Genomic DNA, 25,402 nt, shown 5'->3' with positions numbered 1-25,402 from the left:
ATTCTATCTAAGTACTAATCCATATCAAATTTAGACACTGCCAATGGTCCATTAATTCATCCTAGAGAACAAAAGATGCCTTTTTATCTACATATATCACACTCTTACAAAACTACCTTGTACAATCCTTTCTGCTTACAGATCTGTATTTTGGAGATTTGTACTTAAATCTCACCAATCTACCAAATCATGAACAATAACTGAAGTGCCCATTTCTTGTACTACTTGAACTATGTACAATGTACGATTTTTTTTATGTCAAAAGCACAACAATCAAAGGAAAAACTAGGACTTTTTATGTGGTCTGTTTCTAAATATGAAATAAAAATGAAGTTGGTGGGTTTTTGGCATGCACAGGGCACCTCTTGTCTGATCTATATATCCATAAAGACTGATTTTTAAATACAACACTCTTCATCAATATGTCAGGGATAATGCTTTATGTACTGAATACTTTTATTATGAAAAAGAATACCAGTAAGTGCCCACTTTTTCTTCCCTTTCAATACACAGAATATACTCTTGGTCATGTTTATCACTCATAAAACTTTTCATCCAGTTGGCGTATAACACACTCCACACTCTTCTATACAGGTAGTCTCTTTCCAAAAGCCTTTTTCTTATTTAATATTTACACCAATAATACAGTGACAAACAAACATATTCCGACTAAATGCTTACAATGATGCATTTTAAGAATATAACACATACTAGGTATAAGGATAATATGGTTTTAAAACTTTAGAATCCAGGTTCTTAAAACCAAATTTTGCATATTTAATATCCATCTTGAATATGCAAGCAACAATAAAAAGCTTTGAGTGCAGCATGATATGACTGCAGCCAATTGAACTATGTTCACTTGAGGAAAGTGTGGACACGATATCAGTTTTTGACACACTAAACATAAGAACTCACAGTTCATTACTGACACAACAACTTGTTTGGATACAATATTGAACAATATTTCAAAATTAAATGAAAGTATGAAGTTCTGGACCAGAAATTAAAACGATTTTTTTTATGGTAGTGATCCCCTTATACTGTAACTAAAAAAACTTTAAAAGAGATATCTGAAATCTGATTGAAGAAATCAGACCAGAAATGAAATTTAATTTCATAACATGAAGCCCAACTTTTGACCCCATAGACTGACAATGTTAAATGCTATTTAAAATCTGTTTTTTTACAGAATTTACATGTATTACAAAACAAATTAAAAAAGGATTTTTAATGAGAAGTCTTCTATATCAATTTTGTTATATATGACAATTAGGAAATTGATAACCAACAGTTTACTGATAAAACTCTATACACCCATGAAGTGATGATTAACATTTCCAGTGACATTCTATTGTTATATTGTTTAAAAGATACCTACTGCTGTATCAGAGATTTCTTGTTATACACCATGTAGATTGATAATGTAGAATAAAATGCTAATCTAAACAGATGCTTCCTATACTAAATCCTGGTATGATATAAATTGTAAGGAATACATAACAGAAATTTTACATAAACACCAATTTTACTCCTTTTTATCCCTTTTTGACAGAAGAGGCCATTGACCCCATTTTAATTAGCAAGCTTCCTCAAGGAGAAAGTAACACTACATCAAAATTTCATGACATTTGGTTCACTACAACTAAAGTTTTGACTGAAACAAGAAAAAATATCAACACCATGGCTGAGGATAACTATAACAACGATGACAACAGCATTACATAATTCGACCTTAAATATGACTAAAACATCTAACTATGTAATTTGAAATATAAAATAGTGTATTAAGTCCATAACAAATACAGTCAACATTTCCTGTCAAAACACGACTTTCAACAACATTAAACGCTAATATCTGTCTTTGTCTTTTACCCATCATTTGGCAGATCAGTGTGTCTTGGTGAAATATTATTTTATATGGACCACTTCAAGGAGCCTTCCATGAGTTGACATACATAATAACATTACTGTTATTGATCCCTTCTTTGATTATTTTTCTGGAAATATATGTTTACTGATGATACATCAACATCTGTAATCACAATCTACTTTAACATACATGTAACTTGTAGTACATTGTTTTATAGGACCATCAGTTAAGACAGCAGATCTTGACTCTGTAACACATGTGTAATCAAAGTAAATACTAAAAGAATGAAATAATTTGGTACGCTATATAATTTCCTTATTATAGTAGATAATATTCTTGATTCAGTTTACTTTTCAGAATACATGTATTCGATTTTAATACTACATGTAAAGTAATATGTAAATTTTTCAGAAAAGAAATACCTGAACATACAAATCTGTAAATGCAGCAGAGTGGGTAATAAGATAAAGTGAAAAAGCAAACAAATGTGATGAATCTGTTTTGCCATTAAATTTTGAACACACTAGTGTGATTTCTTCTGACATTTTGATAGAGCTGAATATCATGAGAGAATTCACTATACAATACAAGTCATAATACTTTAAAGTGAAACTAATATCAAGATGTGTATCATCATACAATATTGGCCAGAATTGCCTTGCATAGAACAGGAGACTATTTTAGTCATTATTTAAGAAGCCAAAAATCCTCTTAATCTTGATTAAAATTGTGTAAGGACATTCACATTTTGTATACTCTAACCACTCTTTTCTTTGCATGACTTTCAGCTTTAAAGCACAATTGAAACAGGAAACAGAAATGGAGATAGAATACGTAAATACATTTGTAATAAGAAAAATTTGGCATCACAATTCAGGACAGACAATACAGGTATCTTTCTGACCAATGGTCAATATTAGAAATAAATCACAGAAACTCCATTGTATTATTGTTTTACCATAAGGTGGCCATATATGTTGCATTATTTTCCCCTGAGTGAAAGCTAGGGGTTAAATAATAACATTAAAGGCCAGCCTGTAGTAAAACAATAATAAAATGGAGTTTCTGTAATTTATTTTGATTCTAAAAGGACTAATTTCTTCATATTTTTTAACAGATGCAGTCTATGTGTTGCATGAAATGTTGATCACCTGTCTATCACGGCTGTGGTAGAAAATATTTCACTTCTTTATACTACCGTACGTTATTTCAAATGATATTACAAAGATGTAGGAAAAACATCTACTTCAAATGATATTATATACAACAATGTACATTGTGGGGAAATTGAAACAAAACATTTCCTTTCATTAATAGTGCACATGAGTGCAATAGATAAATGATTTGCATAGTATTTTACTTACCATACAGGTGTACTTGTTTTCACCTATCTGAAGTAATAGACCTGCTTCTCTTTGATTTTATCTAGATAAATCCAAAATAAATATTCATATGATATTATCATTTCTTCTTCTTCTTCATTATATACATATGGATTGTGTGGCTCCCTGGAAGGTTAGAATCAGCTAGAGTAGATGTATCAGCCTCAAAATCATTCAGAGGTATTTCTATGCTGTTAATTCCCCATTTCAAAAGCAGATATTCAATACTCCTTGCAGAACTGTAAGGAGAAGAAGCACAAGTTTAGCTCATTATTTAGTTTGTTAAAAGATACAAGGAATTATGATAAATTATAACTACAACTAACGTGTATTACAGTATTTTAGAGGAGCTGTAGACAAACACAGAAGGAAATAATCCAGTAGCAACAAAGTATTGTTTGACAGACAAAAAAAATTAACAGAAAAACAGAACATTTGTATAGCAGTAGCTTCAGGAATTTTGAAAAGGAGGGGGTTCAAGATTAATATTTGCTCATTTTTGTCCACCGCCTCAACATGGAAAGGAACTTAGAAATATTGATGTGTGTGAGAGAGTGCATCTGTCCGAACCTTGTGGATACAAGTCCTCAGGAACCACTGAACGGATTTCATTCTCACAATGTAGAGTTTTTAGTCAATGTATGTTGTTGATCATATTGAACTGCCATTTTGTTTTGGCAAATTTGACGGGAGTAATGGGACTTTGATTTTTTACATGGTTCAATATAGGAACACTTCGTATGTGCTACTCCTTGGAGACCGCTGACAGATTTTGTTCAGACTTTGTAGGGTTGTTATTCACTATAGGTAGTTGATCATATTGCACCTCCATTTAGATGCAGCAAATTTAAGGGGAGTTATGGGAGTTTGTTACATATGTCTTCCCCAACCACTTTGGTGGGGAGACTTTGTTTTTTGATTTGTCCATCTGTCTGTCTGTCACAAAGTTTGTTAGTGCAACTCCTCTAAAACTACTGTCCCGAATTTTATGAAACTTGGTATGTAGCAAGAACATCATTTGCAGTTGTGCATATCACCAGGAAATTTTGATTCCCTAATTTTTGTATGAGTGATGCCCTTTAAACTAAGGAATTTGTCAAAAATCTTCATAAATTACCTCGTCAGCACAACACGTCTGAAACTATGGAACCAAATTTTACGAAACGTGGTATGTAGCAAGAACATCTTATGTAGTTGAGCATTTTACCAGGAAGTTTGAATCCTCTAATTTTGTACGAGTTATGCCACTTTGAATTTAGAAATTTGCTACAAGTCCTTATAAATTACCTTGTCAATGCAACTCCATTAAAAAAAATCATTCAGGTATTATATAATAATTGTTAAGAGGCTTTTGCAATATCCAAGAACAATATTATGATATAACTTACCGATAGAAATTCATACTGAAAATAATCTGAAACTGGAAATCCATTTCTTTACCACTACAACCTTGGTTCCCTTGATTACTCTTTCTCCTGCATAGCTTTCATTTCTGCTCAGAACAGTTTGTGGGATGGGGGAGACAAATGTTTTTGCAACAAAAACAAAATTTTTTACATGGTTTACTATAGGAACATTTGTGGATACAACTCCTCTGAAACCGCTGACTGGATTTTGTTCAAATTTTGTATGATCATTATTAACCATATGTAGTTGATCATATTGCACCGCATAATTGATTTGGCAAATTTTCGGGAGTTACAGGACTTTGTTGATTTTTTTACATGGTTTACTACAGGTACTCATTGTGGAAGCAACTCCTCTGAAACTTCTTAACAGATTTTGTTCAAATTTTGTAGGATTGTTAGTCACCATTTATAATTGATCATATTGCCAGCAATTTTCTTTTGACAAATTTTGAATTTTACAGGAGTTATTGGGCTTTAGCACTTTGGGGGGTAGGTGGTGGGGAACATTTGGCTACACCTAGCAATCTTGTGTCCAAAACTTTGCTAAAAAGTTAAAAAATTTTCAACTGAAGGAGGAAGGCTTTCCAATCCCTGAAACCCCCTACATCTGCCACTGGTGTTAATATTTTAGAATACCAGGGTAAGTACCTCCTTTCTTGATATGTACACCAAAATTCAGTCTTTTTGTTCTTTTCCATAATGAAAGCAATTGTTGCAATGATGTCTTCAAAATCTGAAGGAAAAAAATAATGAACAAATCTGTAGATCTCAAACTTGTACATACTCTTTCATATCTGCATCAGAACATTTTTGTCTAAGCTATAATCTTGCTTGTATATTGTATTTTTTTTTCATTTTAAAAATCACTCTTCAAATCTACAATGTATTTACTTTTTATGAAAACTAGAGGCCATAGAGAGTCTTAATAATCAGAAACCCAAAGTTTTAGTGAAAAGATAATACCTCAACTGTCCTTACTTATACAGATGCTTTCATATGATTCAACAAAAAAAAAAACAACAAAAACAAACAGATTTTAAGAAAAAATAAAAAAAAATTGGAAGAAAAAAATATCAGCATTAGACTTTTCTGAAACATACCAATATGATGGATTTAATATAGAATTAAATAAACAATCTATCTAAACCTTGTCATAAGGATCATTTCATAAACTGAAACTGTATTACTACCTGTTTCTAGAAGTGGGGAAAAAAATCATCATTTTTTGTGCCTTCAAGAACAATAAATCTCATAAGAATTTGCCATACATCTTCAACCAATCTGAGACTTCAACAAGGATTTTTTAATATTGTTCATTCAAAAAAAAAAAGCTTTAGGCTAAAATGACGTAATTAACACATTTTTTTTTTATAAAAACTTACTCCAGGGATGCATGTGACGAAATCTGATTAAAATCCAGACCATGATTTCAGAGATGATTTTTAGGAAAAATTATTTACACCACAGCCATGATAAAATGGTGATCAACATAGACAGAAAACTGCTCTATTGCTTTGGGTAAAACATTTAGTCTCATAAATGGCCAGCCCATGGTAAAACAATGATAAAATGAAATCTCAGTGAATTATTTTTTAAACAATACACATCCAGTGGATAAATAACTTATTCCCTTTAATTATAAACTGCAATGGCAGTTTGAAGATATGCAAGATTTTACATAAAGATAGGTAAGATTTTACATCATTTTACTAACTGCATTCAAATATGAAATCAAATTCATGTAGTGACATATAAACCAAAGTAACAAAAGGTCAAATAAAAGCTAAATGAATAAAACTATAACTTTTAACAGGGTTCCAGTTTTAATTTTAGTAAATAGCCACTTTAAATAGTACAGAAAAAAAAGCATATTTGTTTTTGCCTATGATCAATTAGAAGCAACTGAAAAATAACTTGCCTTCTGTATCAAAAAAGCAGTCAGAGCCAAGAATGACATCCACTGGTTGTAGGTTCAACAAATTAGTAGTAAACTGTCCCCACTTTAACCCCATCACTGTAATGTTAGGTAGGTTGTTGGCATCACATGATTGTATACAATTTTCAAGACACTGTGGAAACTCAGAACTGTCACTTAAAATCACATTCCCTCCACATTTTGCAGCAACAATACCAGGAAGTGCAGTACCAGCACCTATCTGTAAAAAAAGTGCAGCTGATTTGTTACTGAATACACATAAACAGATTTATAATTTCTAAGATTATATATCCTCCTTAATTTACTTATAACAACAAATATTTTATGGAATTTTTCAAATGTACATATTTTTTTCCGAATTCAGTCCCCATAGAGGAAATGATTAAGAGTACAATTTTTTATACATTTTTTTCTACAGCAAACACAACAAAACAATTAATACATTATGCAGAAGTCATCACAATGAAAGTAAGACAAGTTAACTTAATGGTAGATTCTCATCCAACTTTTACAAAAAATATGGGGTGTTTTTATTTTTTATTTCTTACTAGATATTTGCTATTTGAAGTCTTTAGTATATATATGTTCTAAATCTTATGCCACATCAGTTTCAAAGAAGAAACATCAATTAAGTCGCCAAAAATTGAAAGATTTATGTGTTATAGTATCTCAATACTAGAAACTGACCAAAAAAATCCTGATTTTGAAATTCAAGCCCCAATTTTTTAGGAGAGGATGAGAATCTACCAATTAATTATATTTGGCTTAATATATTAAGTTTTATTATTAAAAAAGCATTCAATAATTTATATATTTTGTCAACTCCTCAAAAACATTTATTTATATATGCAAGGTAATCCTGCAACTTAATTGGTCAGCATGAAAGGGGACATGAGACCTGTGTGGTAGACCCAAGGATATGGAAGCCAATCAGGAAATTTTTCTTCCATAAAAGTGGAGTTAAAAATAAGAATGTGATCATAATTATGTAAGACATCAACTTCTTTTCAAATAAAAATGTGTGAAAAATTCAAGAAAAATAAAGTTTATTACCAGTACATAATGTATCCAGGTAATACTCAATTAATGTTTATTACATGTACATAATGTATCCAGATGTATAACCTCACAAACATGTGTAACAGACATTGATGATGTGAGCCAAACTGGAAAATACAAAAACATTACTTAACATTTGGAGGCACTCCAGTAGAATACATATCTTATTCAGGATATTCAATAGGGATATGGTCTCATATTCCCTTTAATCACTCTACATATTTTCACCTAGGTCTCTGGGAATATGAGCCCATATCCCCTGCAAGATCCCTAATATTATTTAACATATATCATGTTGATTCAAATTCTATAATTTGCTATAAACGAAGTATTTAATGTAATTCACTAAGTAATATCTTATCTTATTATGACTACAAGTAAATGCAATAGTTAAAAACATAAGATTATCAATATTCATTATCATAAGTACACATACTTAAAGTTAAAAACTCTGACACAAAACTGCTTAATAATTGTCAAGTAGTGCTTTCATTTCTTAACTTAAGAAGGTAACACACATGCACCTAAAAATACTGTGAGCAATGCTCACTAAATTGATACCCCTACTGCCTCATTTAAAAACATGCACCTTTTTACCTCCATATAGTTTTCCTTTTAAAGTCTAAAATAGGAGTAGCACAATGGTAATATGTAATACAAAATTTGTGAAAGTATCAATAAATTGAAGTATGGAAGGGAGGAAGGAAAGCCCTATTACTATATTTCTCCCCAAGTTGGGGTATAATATTTTAACTCCAAGACAATGACTTGGTATGTAAAACATACCTCCTTCAGAAATTAAAAAAAATCAATGTTAAAGAACTAAGTTACCTCCAGCAGAGTTTTGCCTTTCACAAATGACCTCTGATACCATACATATTGTGCCAGAACAGGTGCACATGGCCACACATACATGCCATAATTACCATCAAGAACCTGAAGAAGTATAAATGTAATGTAATATGACGTGCAATGTAAAACATTAACATATATAAACAATTCATAACCTACCAGTAATTAAAATTAAATATTTAACTTGCTGCATCCGAGATGCCTTTTTGTAAAACATGAAAACATCCCATTGGTAAACACCTCATGAACACACATGCACATGTACTATTAAAATATGTAAAGACATTGAAGGACAATGTTACTTTGAACTTCTTCTGAACCTGAATTCTTCTCATTCATTTTTTTACATGATGCACATTAATGTATATGTTGTATACATTGTGTGTTGGGTTGAGGCCAGAGATAATTGCATGCCCTTCTAAAAGTAAAAATTGAAGTTGTAAGAAATGTATTTTGTCTTGTAATTTTGAATGATTATTCAGTACTGGACCAGTAATTCAATTTAGTTTTTATATTTTTATGATCATTTAACAAAGTACCAAATATTTGTTCTCAAGTATTTTCAGGTTTTGTTTCGATAACTTTTCTCTTTTTACTATAAAAATTAGTTAACTTACATGTAAACTCATTTTATAAGCAAAGGAGAAAGTTTGGTAAGGACCCTTTTGGCCTCATAATTTGGGCATTTTTGAAAATTTGATTAAAGCTGATTTCTAGGTAGTAGTAGTAGTATAGTAAAATGGTCGCGAACACTGAATATATGATTTTTTTCACAAGATTTATGACTTTAGTCCAGAAATAACAGTGTGCATTTATGTAACTTTTACAAAAACCTTTAACTTTTAATATTTCTGCAATTTTTAAGATGGTATTTGTGTGAAACAAAAGTGGCCACACATCTGTTGACTCAAGATATTTTTACACGCGTTGTAACTGGCAATTATACACAAAATATATGAAGCACGAGAGTCAACACCAATGTGGCCATTGTTAAAAAGAGTGAAAAACTGCACAATATTTTGTGTTTTCCAGGCTTTTCCACAGATTTTCCCGATCTCAGCCAAGTTTGAAGGGTACACATGACTGTATTTGTTCAAATTATTACCATAAACCAATCATATTAACTATAAAACACATTAAAGAGATGGAGAAACAACATAACATTTTCTTAATGTAGACTTAGTTTTATAGGCCAAATTTTGCCCTTACTGAACCAACTTCTTTGTGCACCATACAATTCATGGTGCTAAGACTACACATAGCCTTTTTCAAGTTTAAGTATTTTAATAACAAGATCATTACATGCAAATCAACGAACTATTTTTTCCTCTCAGTACAATAAGGATAGGATTAACATAATACACTTACAGAAAGGTATGGATATTTTGCCGGTGGTTGTTTAGATAACATTTGGTACACATTTTGTTTGTAACTACCAGTATATTTCTTCAACATCACACACTAGAATTGTACTTCAGAAGTGTATTTGCCACTTATCTTACATTTTCAGTGAATATACATATTAATCAAATAAATAAATTACTTCCGAAACAAGTCACCCTATCAAACTTAAAGTAAATATACTTAATTAATGTATGAACAAATGGGCACAACTTTTGGCAATGACAATTTTTTCAGGCCCAGGTGCCACAAAGTTAAAAAATATTGAAGTCTGCGAATATTCTAAACATCAGTGGTAACTTCAAAGTAATTGAAAGAGTAATCAAAGGGAACCAAGGTTATAGCGGTAATCAAAAGAATGTAATCCAGGGACAAAGACCAGACATGGAAAACAGACATACACAACAAAGAACATAAAGCAACTAAAATCATACATACAAAGTAACAAAAGCAAATAAGCAACTCAGACTCCACTAAAACTGGGAGCATGGACCAGGTGCACTGGTAGGGTAAGTGTCCTCTGCTTTTCTAGAAACACCTGCCAAGTTGCTCATAAAAAGTCAAGTCTGGGGTAGACAAACGAGGAAAGGAAAACTATGAGTTGAATAAATCAGTTTTCATGGTGCAGATGAATACACCATAACGATCCACAAGTTCATGATGACGACCATAAAACTTCTGTAGTGACGACTTCAATCTTTTAGCAACATAACCCTGTTCCAGAAGCCTATTTGTTAGAGTTCTAGCGCAATACAAAAAGTCTGCATAGTTTTGGCAAGCTCTGGCATAACATATGAGTTGTGATATGAACACTCCATACGCAGGTGCTGAAGGGATGATGCCACAGACGAAGGGAAAATTGACAATTCTGAATTAAAAATCATCACGTTTGTTGTAAAGTTTGGTCAATAGTTTTCCTTACTATAGATTTCTAAGTGTAGGTCAAGATATGAGGCTGACTTCACAGTGTCAGTAGTATCCTTTACCTCAAGTTCTTTGGGGTAGATGCGATGCATCAAACCCCGAAAATAAGAAATTGATATGTCACAAACAGTTAAGAATTTTCTAATGTAGTTTTTTGAGTTTTGTGGTGCTGGGACCAGATCCTCAAGAACATGTAATCCTCAGTAAGAAAAACAAAAAACTCCCCTGACAAGTGCTCAATAATAAATACTTTGTTTTGGATTGCAGCAAAAGAAATTAGCAGTTGACCTATGAACCGAATCTATGTAAAATCAAGCAGGTCTATGATGACATTGGCTCAAGTTGCTTTAAAATGTACAGTGCTGTCCATGTAAAATTATGATGGGTCTATGTGGACTAAAAATTCAGTTTCTAACACTGGGGTTGTCCCCACATAATAATGTAAATAAAAGATTTATTACTTTCATTTTTTCTGCATCATGTTCCATTTCAAAAGTTCAAGAAGGAAAATGATCAAAAGTTTGTAGTTGGGCTCTGTAGCACACTATGCTTTTGATTAAAAATATCTTTTTTTCACATTTCCTGTGTTTATCTCTGAATCAAAAGTAAATTATACTTATTGTGAGAATTTTTAAATGAAATGTGTCAACTATTTCAAAAAAATTAAAGAATACGAACTGAGAAATAAAAAACACAAATTTCATTTCAAACAAAAAAGAATGAAATATTATCTAAAAGGCGGCAGGTCAGGCAGATCCATGGCAGGGACTGTAAATTTTATATCTGATAACTACACATTATCATGTAATAGTATATTTTTAACACCTTTCAATTAGCTGAATTTTTCATTGACAGTGGAATGTGTTACTGTTATAACATAGTTCCCCTGTGACGATTAAAAAATCTCCCTATCTTGGAAATATTTCAATTAGTTAAGATAACATAACCCTGTGTCTGAAACTCTCCCATCAGGGTTATAAATCCATTCTATTACCCATAATGACTGTTTGTCAACTATGAAACACAGAGTAATATAAAATATAATTAAAACTAATATGTATCAAAATATTTTATATCTTCCAGCTGAAATCATTTCTTTCCATGCTTAAACTTACAATTTAATATAAACATGTTCAAATTCTGATCTTGAACTTCATGATGATAAATTTATTTGTAAATTTGTAAATTGAAGGTGGACAATTAATTGATTTCTGTTGCTTTCAAGATGAAAATATGAACTCTTTGTTTGAATCACTCCTGTCCATGGGTCATTGTGAGTAATTGGTTAGAATCATTACCCTGGTTGGTTGATTGATTGATTGTTGGGGTTTAACGTCCTTGCAATATTTCAGCTATATTCAGACAATGAACATGAAATGGATGATAAAATGAACATCAAATGATGATGAAATGAAAAAAGGTATGGGACACAAGGATAATGGGGTCGAAAAATTTTGATTGCCAGTAGAAAAAGGGAGGGATGGGTAGGGTCAGGCAATTTAGCCTCCTGTGGCGGAGCACAAAGGTTCCTACTCCTATCAAATACCACAGTAGGGCTCTTTAACGTGCGAGGAACATGACATCTTTCCCAACATGGTGCACCACTATGGTTTGCGGTCAGGTTTTCCGTATTATAGCCTGTCAACCCCAGCATGTAACACACCAGGGGTACCTCATTCCACCACCTGGGGCACACAACCCAGTTGCTCTGTGTGCAAAGCACCCTAGTCCCCGGTTAAAGTTCTGCGCACTATTTAATTGCCTTTTACTACAAGCTTAGCGCTGCTGCAGGCCTATTCTTTTGACACCCGGACCTGCACAAGTCTACCCTGGTGGGAGAGTATCAGACACAGGGTTATGTTTATCATAACCAATTCACAAAAAAAATAATTAAAAACTTGAAAAATAAGTTCTGAAATTAGAAATAATACTTCATTGTCCTTCAATATGGGTACTACCTACTCTTTGTTTTTGAGTTTTTAGCAGATAGCAAAATAGGAGAGTTCTTCGTGATGTCATCACTTACCTGTGATTTGGTTTTGGTTGACAAAAAACCTATTGAGTGGCATGGGGCATCAACTTTAAATCATCATAACTTTTTTCGTTTTTTTAAGATAATTAAAATATTCTTTTGGTTCCCTAAACTGCCAATCAAGCTCTTTTTATCCATGGAATTTTTAAATCAATATTCAGCAATTAGACTATATGAGCTTAAAATTTTAATTATAATTTTATATGAAAATAGAGGTTTACATATAAATATCATTTCAAATTTATTCTTGAAGTAAAACAATTATATATTCACATGTAAAATTTGAATTCTTTTATGTAAATGAAACATTTTACAGAACCAAAATCGTATATAAAATAATAAAGCTATAAAGTTTTGAAAATTGGTATTCTAATCAACAAATTGTTAATTGTTTATTTAGTTGTTTATTTCCCAAACAATTTGACACTTAATGATATGCAAATTAGTGAGTATGACATTACTAATGAGATTGGGGAACTCTCCTATACAGATGATATCTTACTTGAGTCAAACGTAGGAATAAGTCATTGTATTTAAAGCATCTTTTCTTTAACAAGGACAAAATGAACTTGTTTAAACTGTTTACGTTAGAAAAAATATGTTTCTTTATACCTCTGGAATACGAACGGACAATTCATCAGCGGAAGAAGAAAATTTAAATGTCTTATTTGTTCTCTTTTTCGTAGTAGACGCCATTTTCTACCATAGTTCTTACGAAATTACATGACTGTAAGAAAGACACAGTGAAGCAGCCATGTTTGCTCGAGCACCAAACGTAATTCTGTATTGGTGTTTTTAATTGGTTGAATATTTCACGCGAACTAATCAAGACACGTCTTTTTCGCATTCTCCGGTAGAATTTCTACTAAAATTACCTTTGCAGTGAAGACTTACAACTGCGATGAAATGCTGAAAGGTTTAATCTTAAGTATTTACATATTAAAATCGAGTTATTATAAAGGCGTGAAAACGAACTTGGCCATTATTTTTTTTTACATTGCACAGTTGACTCTGGTATCCTTACCTGTTTTCATGACATTTTTTCTTAATCGTTAATGATATACAGATAAATGTGAAGTATACAAGATGTTAAAACTATTAATATTATAATTTATATTAGAGACAATGATTCAGAGGGGTAGAATATGTTTGAATCATTTAAATTGAAACATAACGTTTATTATTTAAATCATAAATTATGAATGTTTCTGGATTATTTTATTATTAGTTTTTCCCTGAAATTTCATTTTACAGAGAAAGTTCAATAACATTGAAATATTTTTTTCTTGACTTTTCCTAAAAATTCACCCTTAAAAAATCAAAACTTGACTTGGCTCTGCAATAAGTTTTGTGTTTTTCCCTCTACCTGGAATCTCAGATCCGTCTTATGGAAATTAGTTTCTTTACAGAAATGAATTAAGATCAGTGAGTTATTCAAAAGATAACTAATGATGTTTATGTTAAAATACGTATAATATGAGACAAGTGCTACCTGAAACAGTCCCAAGGAAAGAGTTATGAAGTTTCAAAGTATTTCATTTGACCAATCATGGGCCCACAGGGGCAATGACAAAATATTTATGATTAATTGCACAGATTCATGTATAGAGACACACAATAAGTTTTTTTTTCTGTACAATCACGTACAATTTTATTATTACAAATGATCTTTCTTATTGTATTGTACTTTGTCAGCCAGTGAAACCTGGGAACATTGTTTTCCAACATAGGAGGAGCTTAAAAAAGATCAATATTGAAATATTTCTTGTTGACACTATTTACATGTAGTTTTTTATCTACAAGAGGCACCAAGGGATATAGAATCAATATCAGGAATAAATCTTTGTATAATCTGTCCAGTGTGCCTTGTCACTATTTCCATTGTGGAATCATCTTTGTACAACAAAGTTTTAAGCAAATGCTGACTCCAATTTTTTTACATGTTTATATATTTTAAATTTTAATCATATGTTTTTTACTCTACCTCTGGTGTATTTAAATTATTAAATACACATACATAGTTTGCTTTCAAGTAACTCCTAATGTTTTTTTAATCAATGGTTGAATAATGACATTGCACATAACTGTATGTTGATGATTTTTCAGGAGATCACTGTCAGTATGCAGAATTCGATTTGATGATCTTCAAAGAGAGTGTACAGCTGAACTAATCTTCATAATTTTCTTTTATTTAATTTTGATGTAAGGATAATTAAATAATATATATATATATAAAATAATGATTTATATATATATTTTTAGTTCTGAGGAGAATACCAATTTTTGTAAGTGGTAGATCATCTTCATCCATGTCAGAAACTATTCAGGTATAGTACATGTAACTATCAAGTACAGTATTCATCAAAGTCAATTAACTTATTGCATGATTGTATGGTACACTTATTGAAAAAAAAACAACATTTTTTCTTTTTTTGAATAAATTAAATCCATGCAGTAATCATCCTCTAAATGGAAAAAACTATATAAATTGTATTGATTGACTAATATTTAAAGATTTGTTGACCATGCATTAACTTTCCATTCTAAAAAAACGCTCCCTTCATTTTATTTCTTTCTGTTTATGAAACTAACTATATTACATGTCACAACATGTACTCCTTAGTGCTACACTTATTTTTTTAAATTATTTATCAAATTTTAGAAAGTTGTTGGTTGATAACTTTGAATTCTAATACAATAAAATATATGTATTCTAGACCATAGTATTGACCATATACTATGGAATGAGTAGGCAACTTTATTGACCATCTAGCTCAAGTTTTGAGGAGGAAATATGGGTATTGGTATACAGCCAATACAACACATCATTTATACAACTGTAGTAAATATCAGATACTGTGAAAGTACCATTGTTCATGCGGTACCAATTTTCATATTTTTCTTGGGTAGGCAAACCATGAAGTTTGGTTCCTAACAAAAAGATAAACTTCCATTGATTTGTATACTGAAGACCTCAAATCATGAATTCAAGAATCCATGAACATATATTTCTTCCTTAATCCACCAAAACTGGTATCCATGAACTAAAGTACTTTCACAATATGCAATATTTTTTGGTTCTGTTTTCAGAAACCAGTAGAAAGTTCTATAACACAGAAGCTTAAAGCAGCATTCAAACCTCGGCATTTAGAAGTAATAAATGAAAGTAATATGCATAATGTACCTAAAGGTGAGTTACATTAGAATATAACATGGATAGATTTCCTGAAAGCAAGTTAAAACTTATATGAAGAAGTAACAAGTTTGGCTTGAACATTGAAGATATTTCCATTCTCTTCATGTTTTTTTAAATAAAATTTGAAACCTAATTTAAGCTTAGCTGAATTATAAACACACAACAAAATAATTAATTTTTATTTAGTGAACATTAACATTACTAATGCAACTATGAAATGTAGTTGACAATTAACATATTACAAGTATTGCTTTTTTTTGTCTCATAATAAAATTTTTGTCCGTAGTTATGAGTTGCTTCACCATTTAAGTGACAGTCCCTGTAAGAATCAGGCAGTGGGTGAAACATGGTATGAAAAAAACTCATCATTTTGATAGTGTGATTTGACTATTTGCACCATCAGAATCAAGGAAAACAAACAAGATTTTCCAAATCATGCTAGACCTTTGAGTTACAATTTCATTGAAATGCATTAAAAATGAACATTTCAAGGGCATATGACTGTCAAAAACCTCATTTTTCTAAGATCCTACCGAAATCTTTTTAGCAAAACCAGTGCTGCTGAGATCAAATAATAGTCTTTTCAAATAGAGAAAATGTCCTTTGGTGATATTGCATTGTCAGTTCGGTGGGTTTTTGACATGTATGTTTCTGATTTTTCCCATTTTGTCTGATCCTTACAAATACTTACAGTTAAAAGCTTATCTTTGTTTTCAAAGACATGATATAAATACATGATGTAAAGCAAGAAGCACCAACTTTCAAATGAAAGAAAATTAAGACTAAACAGTTGTAAAGAAACACATTTATTTTTTTAACACTTAATTCATTATTAAAGGATCAGAAACCCACTTTAAAGTAGTTGTAGTATCTGATGTTTTTGAAGGACAAACTCTTATCAAGGTATGTAAAATATTAACTTGTAAAACTTTTCTTTTTATGTGTTGTGTAGTTATCATGGATTGAATATTTCCAATAGTTGCAGTCCCTAAACTGGTCCGCCCGACTAAAATTATGAGAAGTCATTGATCACCGATCTGTCAAACCGATTCATTAAACCAGTGATCGCTTCACATAACTACAGAGCAGTCCATATATTTTACAGATTTTTTGTTTTGTTTGTCAATTTTTACACATATTTACATAATTCAGTAGACTTAAACATCTATTAATTCCTTTTATTTAACATTTGTATTATTTTTAACAAAAAACAAGATGTAGATTTGATATCTTAAATTTAAGGTAAATTTAGCATGGTAGTATATTGGATTCATTCCAATGAAAATTCGTAAGTTTAAATGAACTGATCATCCATCATTTTACATATCAAAATTGCGATCAGATTGGTCACCAGTCATTGATTATCGATCCATCAGTGATCAATCAGTCAGCGGTCGTTGATCTGTCAAATAGATTCAGGGACTGTATCTACAAGTAAATTTTGCAAGTATAAAAAAAATCCCAATTGCTGAATGTTCAGTTATTTCTTTACTACACTTATAAAATATGCAGAATCACACAAGCAATTTTTAGCAAGAGGAAATAATTCATACTTGAAAAATTGAATTTTAACTGTCATTTAGCAAGTATTTCCCCATAAATTTGATAATTGTTTTTGCATATTGATTTTTGTCAATAAGTTTTGGTTGCTTTTCTTTATAGCTCACATAGCCCAAAGGGCCATGTAAGCTTTTACCATCACTTAGTGTCTGTCGTTGTTGTCCATTAACAGTTTTTCAAAAATCTTCTCCTCTGAAACTACATAGCTGAAATTTATGAAACTTTGCACAGATGTTCCTTAGGGCATCTTGCACAAAAGTTATGTTAAGATTTTGGATCCTTCAAAAAATATGGCCACTGTAACTAAAAACAGATAATAGGTGTCTTACCATATTTTTCGACTTGTATCTTTAAAACTGTAACAGGTAGAAGATATCTGAGACATTGTAGCTCTTTGGCTTGATGAGATCTATCTTTGCTGAAAATTTTCATGATAATTCATTGGCTGATTTTGGAGTAATTACCCTTTTTATGCTAGTTTTACTTATATTTTTTTGCAGTTTTTGGTTATTTATTAGAAAAGTATAACAGCTAGTTAGGGTCATTTTTGACGATTTTTCCGACTTTTGCCAGTTATTTAGAAAAAATAGCAGATTGGTGATTATTGTAAATTGGAATAATGAAAAGCTTAATAAGATTTATCTTTGTGCAAATTTCAGTAAAAAATATTGATTTTTTATTGGAGTTATTGCCCCTAATGGTGTCATTTTTGACAATTTTAATGTAAAAAGGAAAAATGTTAAGCAGAATAAGATCTATTCTTTGTCCAAATTTAAGAAAAATCTGTTGACTTTTGTTGGAGTTATGGTCCTTAAAAGTGTCATTTGACAATTTTCCCAGTTTTTCCGTATTATTTAAAAAGATAGTAGATTGATGTTTAATGTAAATTGGAAAAATATTATGTATAATATGATCTATTCTTGGTGCAAATTTTGAAACAAATTATTGACTCGTTGGAGTTATGGCCCTTGAAAGTGTCATTTTTGACAATTTTTACCAGTTTTTGCCTGTTGTTTTTTAAAAAAAATATCTTCTCTGAAACTACTTCACAGATTTCTTTGAAACTTTGCAGGAATTGTCTATAGCATGTGGGATACAAACAATCCTCCTTTCAAAGTGATCTGATAAAAAAAAAAACATGGCCACCATTGCTAAAATAATACATATGGGTCAAGTTGCAGTTTTCCTAGTTTTTGCCTAGACTTATAAAATCATGAACATTTAAGCTATTTTAAAGGTAAATATGATATCCATAGTTGATTTAAGGTAGATAATACCTATTACATGGATCATTCTTTTCTGTCATCTTGCAAAGTCGTATGGACATATATTTTCAATTAACTACTAGTGTTTAAATGATGTAAAAATAATATGTTCAAAATATTTTAAAAGAATTTTTTACATAAAAATTTGCATGGTAAAATTACAAATAAGCTGAAAGGGATATGAGAAAGTCAAATCTGGTAGTGCATAAAGAAATATACCAAGAAACTTGTGTTAGAGTTACCTTCCACTATTCGATTATGGAACACATTACCAAATGATACTAAGATCTTGCCATCAGTAAAAATTTTCAAACCTCATCTCGAAAATGAGGTAGTCAAAAAACCAATATATTACTATTGCGGATCATGCAAAGGTCAAATCCTACATGCCAGACTTCGTCTTCAATGTAGCGAGCTAAATAAAGATCTGTTCGACAAAAACATTATTCCATTCCCATTATGTCAATGTGGCGAAATAGAATCTGTGAATCACTTCTTACTCTTTTGTCCATTATACCAATCGCTTAATTAGGAGACAACATATCTCAGCACTTCATTTTCCTGATCAACTGACTTCAAATATTCTCCTGTTTGGAGCAGATGAGGTGTCAGATGAGTATAAGGTTGAAATGTTTATCAAGGTTCAAAACTTGTTGATACAGAGCAAATGCTTCAGATTAACAACTTAAATTACACAGTTACTTCTTTTGAATTATTTTAACAATTCCTTATGACCTGAGTTAATTCATAGAGCATTAAATATCAACCTCTTCACTTTGCACCAAACTCACCAAATGCACATTATAAGCACTATTTCCTTGAGCTATGCTATATGATATAATTATTATTCATGATTTCAGGAGACGGATTGATATAAGACTATTAGTCTTGTTTCTGAATCCTGTGATTAATTTGCTATTATTGGTTTCATTCTACTGTTTTGGTTCGATGTTAAAATGTGCAAATTACTTAATAAATATGTTTAAACTAGAGTTAATAAAATACTTTACCCCAGTAAGAAAGAATTCTATTCTTCTAAATTTACTGAAATCGTTACCGACCAAAAGAGACTATATCAACTCTGCAATGACATTATGGGAAACAAAAAACAAGTTGTACTTCTATCACACACAGAAGAACTTGCTGACAGGTTTGGGGATTATTTCCTCGGTAAGATCGAAACAATTCGCGATAACTTTAACGTGTCTCGAGCAAGTCTAGAAATAACAGACGTTCTAAATGCTGATATTGAATTCAGCTGCACCAATTTTACACAATTTCGATTATCGTCGATAGATTTTGTTTTGTTTGTTGGGGTTTAACGTCCGAGCAGCAATATTTCAGCTATATTTAGACAATGAACATGAAATGGATGATAAAATGAACATGAAATGAAAAAAAAAAGATGGGTCACAAGGATAATAGGGTCGACAAATTTTGATTGCCACTGGAAAAAGGGGGGATGGGTAAGGTCGGGCAATTTAGCCAACTGTGGCGGAGCTCAAAGGTTCTTACTCCTATCAAATACCACAGCAGGGTTCTTTAACGTGCGAGGAACATGGCATCTTTCCCAACACGGTGCACCACTATGGTTTGCGGTCAGGTTTTCCGTATTATAGCCTGACAACCCCAGCATGTAACACGCCAGGGGCACCCCATTCCACCACCTGGGGCACACATCCCAGTTGCTCTGTGGGCAGAGCGCCTAGCCCCCGGCTAGGTTTCTGAGCACTATTTAGTCACCTTATACATCAAGCTTAGCGCTGCTGCAGGCCTATTCTTTTAACACCCGGACCTGCACGGGGCTCGTCGATAGAGGAAATCCGTAAAATAATACAGAAATCCCCCTTGAAGTCGTGTGTGATGGATCCTTTACCAATTCTCTTATTGAAAGACTGCTTGGAAAGTTTGCTTCCCGTCATTACAAAAATCGTAAACAAATCTCTAATTTAGGGCTATGTTCCATCTGCATTCATGAAGGCAATCATCCGTCTGTTATTAAAGAAGCCAGGACTCGACTCAGATATTCTTAAAAACTATAGACCAGTGTCGAATCTTCCTTTTGTCTCTAAAATACTTAAAAAAATGGTGGCAATCCGTCTTTAGGAACATTTAGAATTCAGCCGAGACTGTGTTGCTTCGTGTACACCACGACATCTCAATGGCTCTAGATAATAACTCGTGTGCTGTACTTGTTATGCTCCACTTATCCGCTGCCTTTGATGATTCTAATGGCACGACTTCAACATTCTTATGGAATAACCGGAGAAGCGTTACAGTGGTTTCAGTCTTATCTACACAACATATCTTAAAGTGTTAACATCGGGAATGTGCAATCTGTCGATAAATTTCTGTTTTTTTTTTGTGTCCCACAAGGATCTGTGTTGGAACCAAAGAAATGTTGTATGTTTTCCAAACCAATCGGCCAGATATGCAAACACCATATCATGAATTATCATTGCTACGCAGACGACACACAGGCGTACCTTGTGATCAAACCTTCGAACAACTGGACCAATATAGCTACTTGCATGGAAGCTTATCTTTTTGACATTAGTGCATGGATGAAATCAAACATGCTCAACTGAATCAAGATAAAACGAAGTTAATTATTTTCACCACAAAGCAATGCTCCAAGGAATTTACGAACTGCAGTATTAGATTTGATGGCTATATTGTTAATGAGGCTTCTGTAGTAAAAAACTTGGGTGTCTTCTTCGATAAAAATCTAAATGTGAAGAAACAAATCTGTGCAATTTCAAAATCACGTTTTCTTCAAATTCGGAAAATTGGACGAATTTGATCATATATAACGAACGATGCGTGTAAGACATTGGTCAACTCATTGGTAACCTCCTGCCTAGACTATGGGAATGTGCTACTTTATGGTATAAATGCAAACATTATATCAAAACTACAGCGAGTGTAGAATACAGTCGCACGTTTAATTTCTGGAACACTCCACGAGTAAGAACAAAAACTATTGGTGAATGCCGTTTCGACAAAGCTTCCGCAACTTTATGGAACAATCTCCCAATAGCCATTCGAAACGCAGAGACAGTCAGTGTTTTTACGAGACTCCTAAAGACACATCTTTTTAGAGTAGCCTACGGAGAGAATGCTTAACTATGATCACTAGGGTATATAGTACTGTGATATTTTTAGGTGCTTTTTGTTTTTATTTGAACTGTTTATGTATATATGTATTCTCGGTTTTTTCTCCGTTCTATAATTTTCAGTATAAATCAACCCTTAAATATTTTATGGCGTTTGCTGCCTTTCATATTTTATTAATTTTATAGATATTTTTTAATAAATTCCAAATTTTACTTGTATACATCAAGTTGTAAATGTATGTGATTTTTTCCTTTAAATATTTTAGATTCACATGCACTTTTCTTTGTTTTAATCTTGTAATCCATTCTTTAATATGATTGTTATTGTTTAAGGGGAAATTGTGTTTATTTGAAACTTATTTTTATGTTATATACAGTGCTTAGAATAATTTTAGTATTAGATAGACGTTTTATAAGTACTGTATAATAATAATAATAATAATAATAATAATAAAATGAACTGTCTAAAGCCCTTTTCCAAGGGAGATAATTGGTAGGAAAATAATGCGAGTTATAATTTTTTTTTTTTAATATTACAAGAAAAAGAATTCGATAACCCCCAATTTTCTTTTTTTAAATATGAAAGAATTTCTGTTAATTGTTCTTCATGTAAATTTATAAGAAATCTAAAATGATTCTTTAAATATTACACAAACAAATGAAAATCCCCTACAGAATCCATATAAAATGTAAAAAAATGGTCTTTATTAAGGCTCAGTTGTCTCGAGATCTAGCTGGCCTATGTTTTTACATTAAAAGTCTGTAGTATATTCATTCAAGGTCATTTTTTTAGAAAAAACTTGAAAGTTCTATCTACTAGAAATACAAAGTATGATCTACCTTAAAGCAACAAGATTTTTGGGGGCCGCCATTTTCCCGCCAATTTTTTTACTGCTGGGATTTCAGAGATCTTTGGTTTATTCAGGAAACCCGGTGTCTTGAGTTGAATGGTGATGACAAAAAGTTGTTCTGGATGGCCATTTTGTTACTTGCACAAATTTCAATGAAACATGTTGTGTATTTGGTTTATATAGGAAACATGGTATCCTGATTTGAATAGTGATAGCGAAGTTTTGTTCTAGATGACCATTTTTTAAAATGGCTGCCTTTTTCCCGCCAATTTTTTACTTCCTTGGGTTTCAACAGTATATAAATGTTTTTCCGAGTTAAATGATAATGATGAAAATTGTATCATTACCTACTGACTTGGAACAGTTTGTCAGGTGAGTGATTCAGGCTCTTTACAGCCTCTAGTTCATTGATATTCCTATTTTATGATTGTTAGTTATATTGTTCCAAAATTTTATTGTTTATGTTGAATTTCGTATTTCAGCGGCATCGAATGGTCAATGAAAACTTGTCAAACGAGCTACAAGGACCTGTGCATGCACTATCTATAATTGTAAGTTAATTTAGTTAAAACATGTTTATATATAATCGGAATAGGTATGGTGAATATGTCAGAGAGACAACAACCGGAATGAAAATGTTAGCCATATAGTATGTTAGGGAAAATTCGAGTGTGTTTTTAACTGATTGCATTCAGAACATTGATCAATTTTTGTCAAGAGACTACTACATTTAGTAGTAGTTAAAATTGATATACAAAATGTCCATATGCTTTTTCATTGCTCTGGCTACTATCTTTAACTGACCTTTGTTAAGTTGAACAAAAATGCTTTTATAATGAATATGTGCCTCAATCATTGTTATGCTAGGGACATTTAGGGTATGGGGCATGGTCTTCCAATATTTGGCCTATATCCTTCCTTTTTGTTTCTATTAAGTGTAAAGTAGTTTATTTAGTATGAGGCAAATGTAACCTGTATGATATGGTGAAGTTGATTATTTTGATATATTTATGCCTTTTACAGTTTTACATCAACTAAGATTTATTTTTATCATAATTTAACAAACTTTTAAGATGTGAGCTATGAATATTTTATTTTTAGTTAACTTCCTGTCAGACTTTAATCGGGCTCTCCATGCTTTTAAGGTCATTGGTCAAATTTGTATTTATTACCATTATGAGGACATTGTCCTCTCTATTAAAAGCAAATACGGATCATAAGACAACAACACCAGGACTTAAATATTACAAAACCAACATTCTGTTAGAGAAATAAAAAATATTGATATGACAGTAAACTTGGTAATGAGGAGATGAAGGTGGATCTGAAACTAAGAAATTAGAGTTGTTTACTGTACCGTATGGAAGTTAAATCCTTTCCTTACAAATTTCATAAAAAAATTTCCGTGTTATTTTTGATGTGTGACAATTATAATAAAACTTTAAGTTTGCTAATTATCTTGCAGGACAATATTTTTGGGCATCAAATCAAACCTTTGTTTTTTAAAAAGTTATTTAATTTTGTAGGCCAAGACTCCAAAACAGTGGGAAGACTCAGGACAAGTGATAGGAAAATCCCCTCCTTGCATGGGAGGTTCTAGATCATAAAATATATTGTGACTTATCTGTGATACTCAGTACATTATATAAATAAATCGTTATAGGATGGAATTAATTTTACTTTTTATATCCCCACTCATTATAGTGGGGTAACTTTATTGCAATCACCTTGTTTCTCCATCCGTAAGTCCTTCAGTCCATTTCACTTTTCGTAACAGCTTTCTATTGGAGAGAATGCTAAGATATTTGCCACTGGAAATAGGGAGAGGTGGGTAGGGTATGGCAATTTAGCCTCCTGTGGCAGAGCCCTATGGTTCCTACTCCGGGAGAATACCACAGAAGGTTTCTTTAACATGCGAGGAGTGTGGCATCTATCCCAACACATTGCACCCTTACCCCTATGCGCTAAGGTTTTCCATATAATGGCAGACGATCCCAGCATGTAACATGCCTTGGGTGCCCCCTTCCACCACCTGGGGCACACAACCCAGTTACTCTGTGGGCAGAGCGCCCTAGCCCCCGGCCAGCGTTCTGAGCACTATTTAGTCGCCTCTTACGACAAGCTTAGTGCAGCTGCGGGCCTATTCTTTTGACACCCGGACCCGCATGGACAAGGTTTAGTTCAACATTAGTTATTTATTATAAATTGCTTTCCGACTAATCCACAAAACATTTTTCATTTTTGTTCAATAGCAAAACAATTGCAATCATATAATGGTATAGTGCTGTTGTCAATGTCTGTAGACATTTGGTTTTCATGCTTTCACTTGAACATTAGTTGATCTAGATTTACTGTTATGACAAGGTTCCAAACCACAAACCTAGGTTGTTATTGATTTAAAGGTTATGACAACAACTGTTTCTGAATTGGGGATCAAAAACAAATATTTTATAAATTTAAATATGTGACTAAGGCATAAGCATAAGCATATGGATATGATATTGTTCTACAAAGTTCTAAACCACAAAGGTTAGACTAGGATTGAT

At 32.0% G+C, this 25,402-nt stretch overlaps 2 protein-coding genes across 5 annotated transcripts; one reads left to right on the top strand and one right to left on the bottom strand.

Annotated features, from left to right (window-relative positions):
• Window positions 1-438: 438 nt before the first annotated feature.
• Window positions 439-20,570, bottom strand: LOC148619182 (histone-arginine methyltransferase METTL23-like). Of its 3 annotated transcripts, none has more exons than XM_088578811.1 (6): window positions 17,954-20,570; window positions 8,491-8,595; window positions 6,583-6,820; window positions 5,313-5,397; window positions 3,238-3,494; window positions 439-2,000 (listed from the first exon to the last, which is right to left on the bottom strand). In XM_088578811.1, the coding sequence occupies exons 1-5, from the start codon at window positions 17,954-17,956 to the stop codon at window positions 3,335-3,337; spliced, it is 591 nt and encodes a 196-aa protein (XP_088434937.1). In that variant the 5' UTR covers window positions 17,957-20,570; the 3' UTR covers window positions 439-2,000; window positions 3,238-3,334. The 3 variants fall into 3 exon arrangements, with proteins under 3 accessions (XP_088434937.1, XP_088434936.1, XP_088434935.1); XM_088578810.1 differs by lacking the exon at window positions 17,954-20,570 and adding an exon at window positions 13,481-13,637 and having other exon boundaries at window positions 439-2,120; XM_088578809.1 differs by lacking the exon at window positions 17,954-20,570 and adding an exon at window positions 13,481-13,637.
• On the top strand, window positions 13,709-24,526 carry LOC148619181 (uncharacterized). 2 transcript variants are annotated; one of them, XM_088578813.1, is made up of 6 exons: window positions 13,709-13,796; window positions 15,131-15,195; window positions 15,959-16,058; window positions 16,903-16,967; window positions 23,339-23,407; window positions 24,383-24,526. In XM_088578813.1, exons 1-6 carry the CDS (start codon window positions 13,775-13,777, stop codon window positions 24,461-24,463), a joined length of 402 nt encoding a protein of 133 aa, XP_088434939.1. In that variant the 5' UTR covers window positions 13,709-13,774; the 3' UTR covers window positions 24,464-24,526. The 2 variants fall into 2 exon arrangements, with proteins under 2 accessions (XP_088434939.1, XP_088434941.1); XM_088578815.1 differs by having other exon boundaries at window positions 13,717-13,784.
• The last annotated feature ends 876 nt before the right edge of the window (window positions 24,527-25,402 follow it).

Source organism: Perna viridis, chromosome 4 (assembly GCF_037379345.1).
Source record: "Perna viridis isolate PV_CMFRI_1.1 ecotype Kerala chromosome 4, ASM3737934v1, whole genome shotgun sequence".
NCBI lineage: Eukaryota > Metazoa > Mollusca > Bivalvia > Mytilida > Mytilidae > Perna > Perna viridis.
The sequence above is the reverse complement of the archived record's forward strand: the minus strand, read 5'-3'. Positions and strand labels throughout refer to the sequence as shown.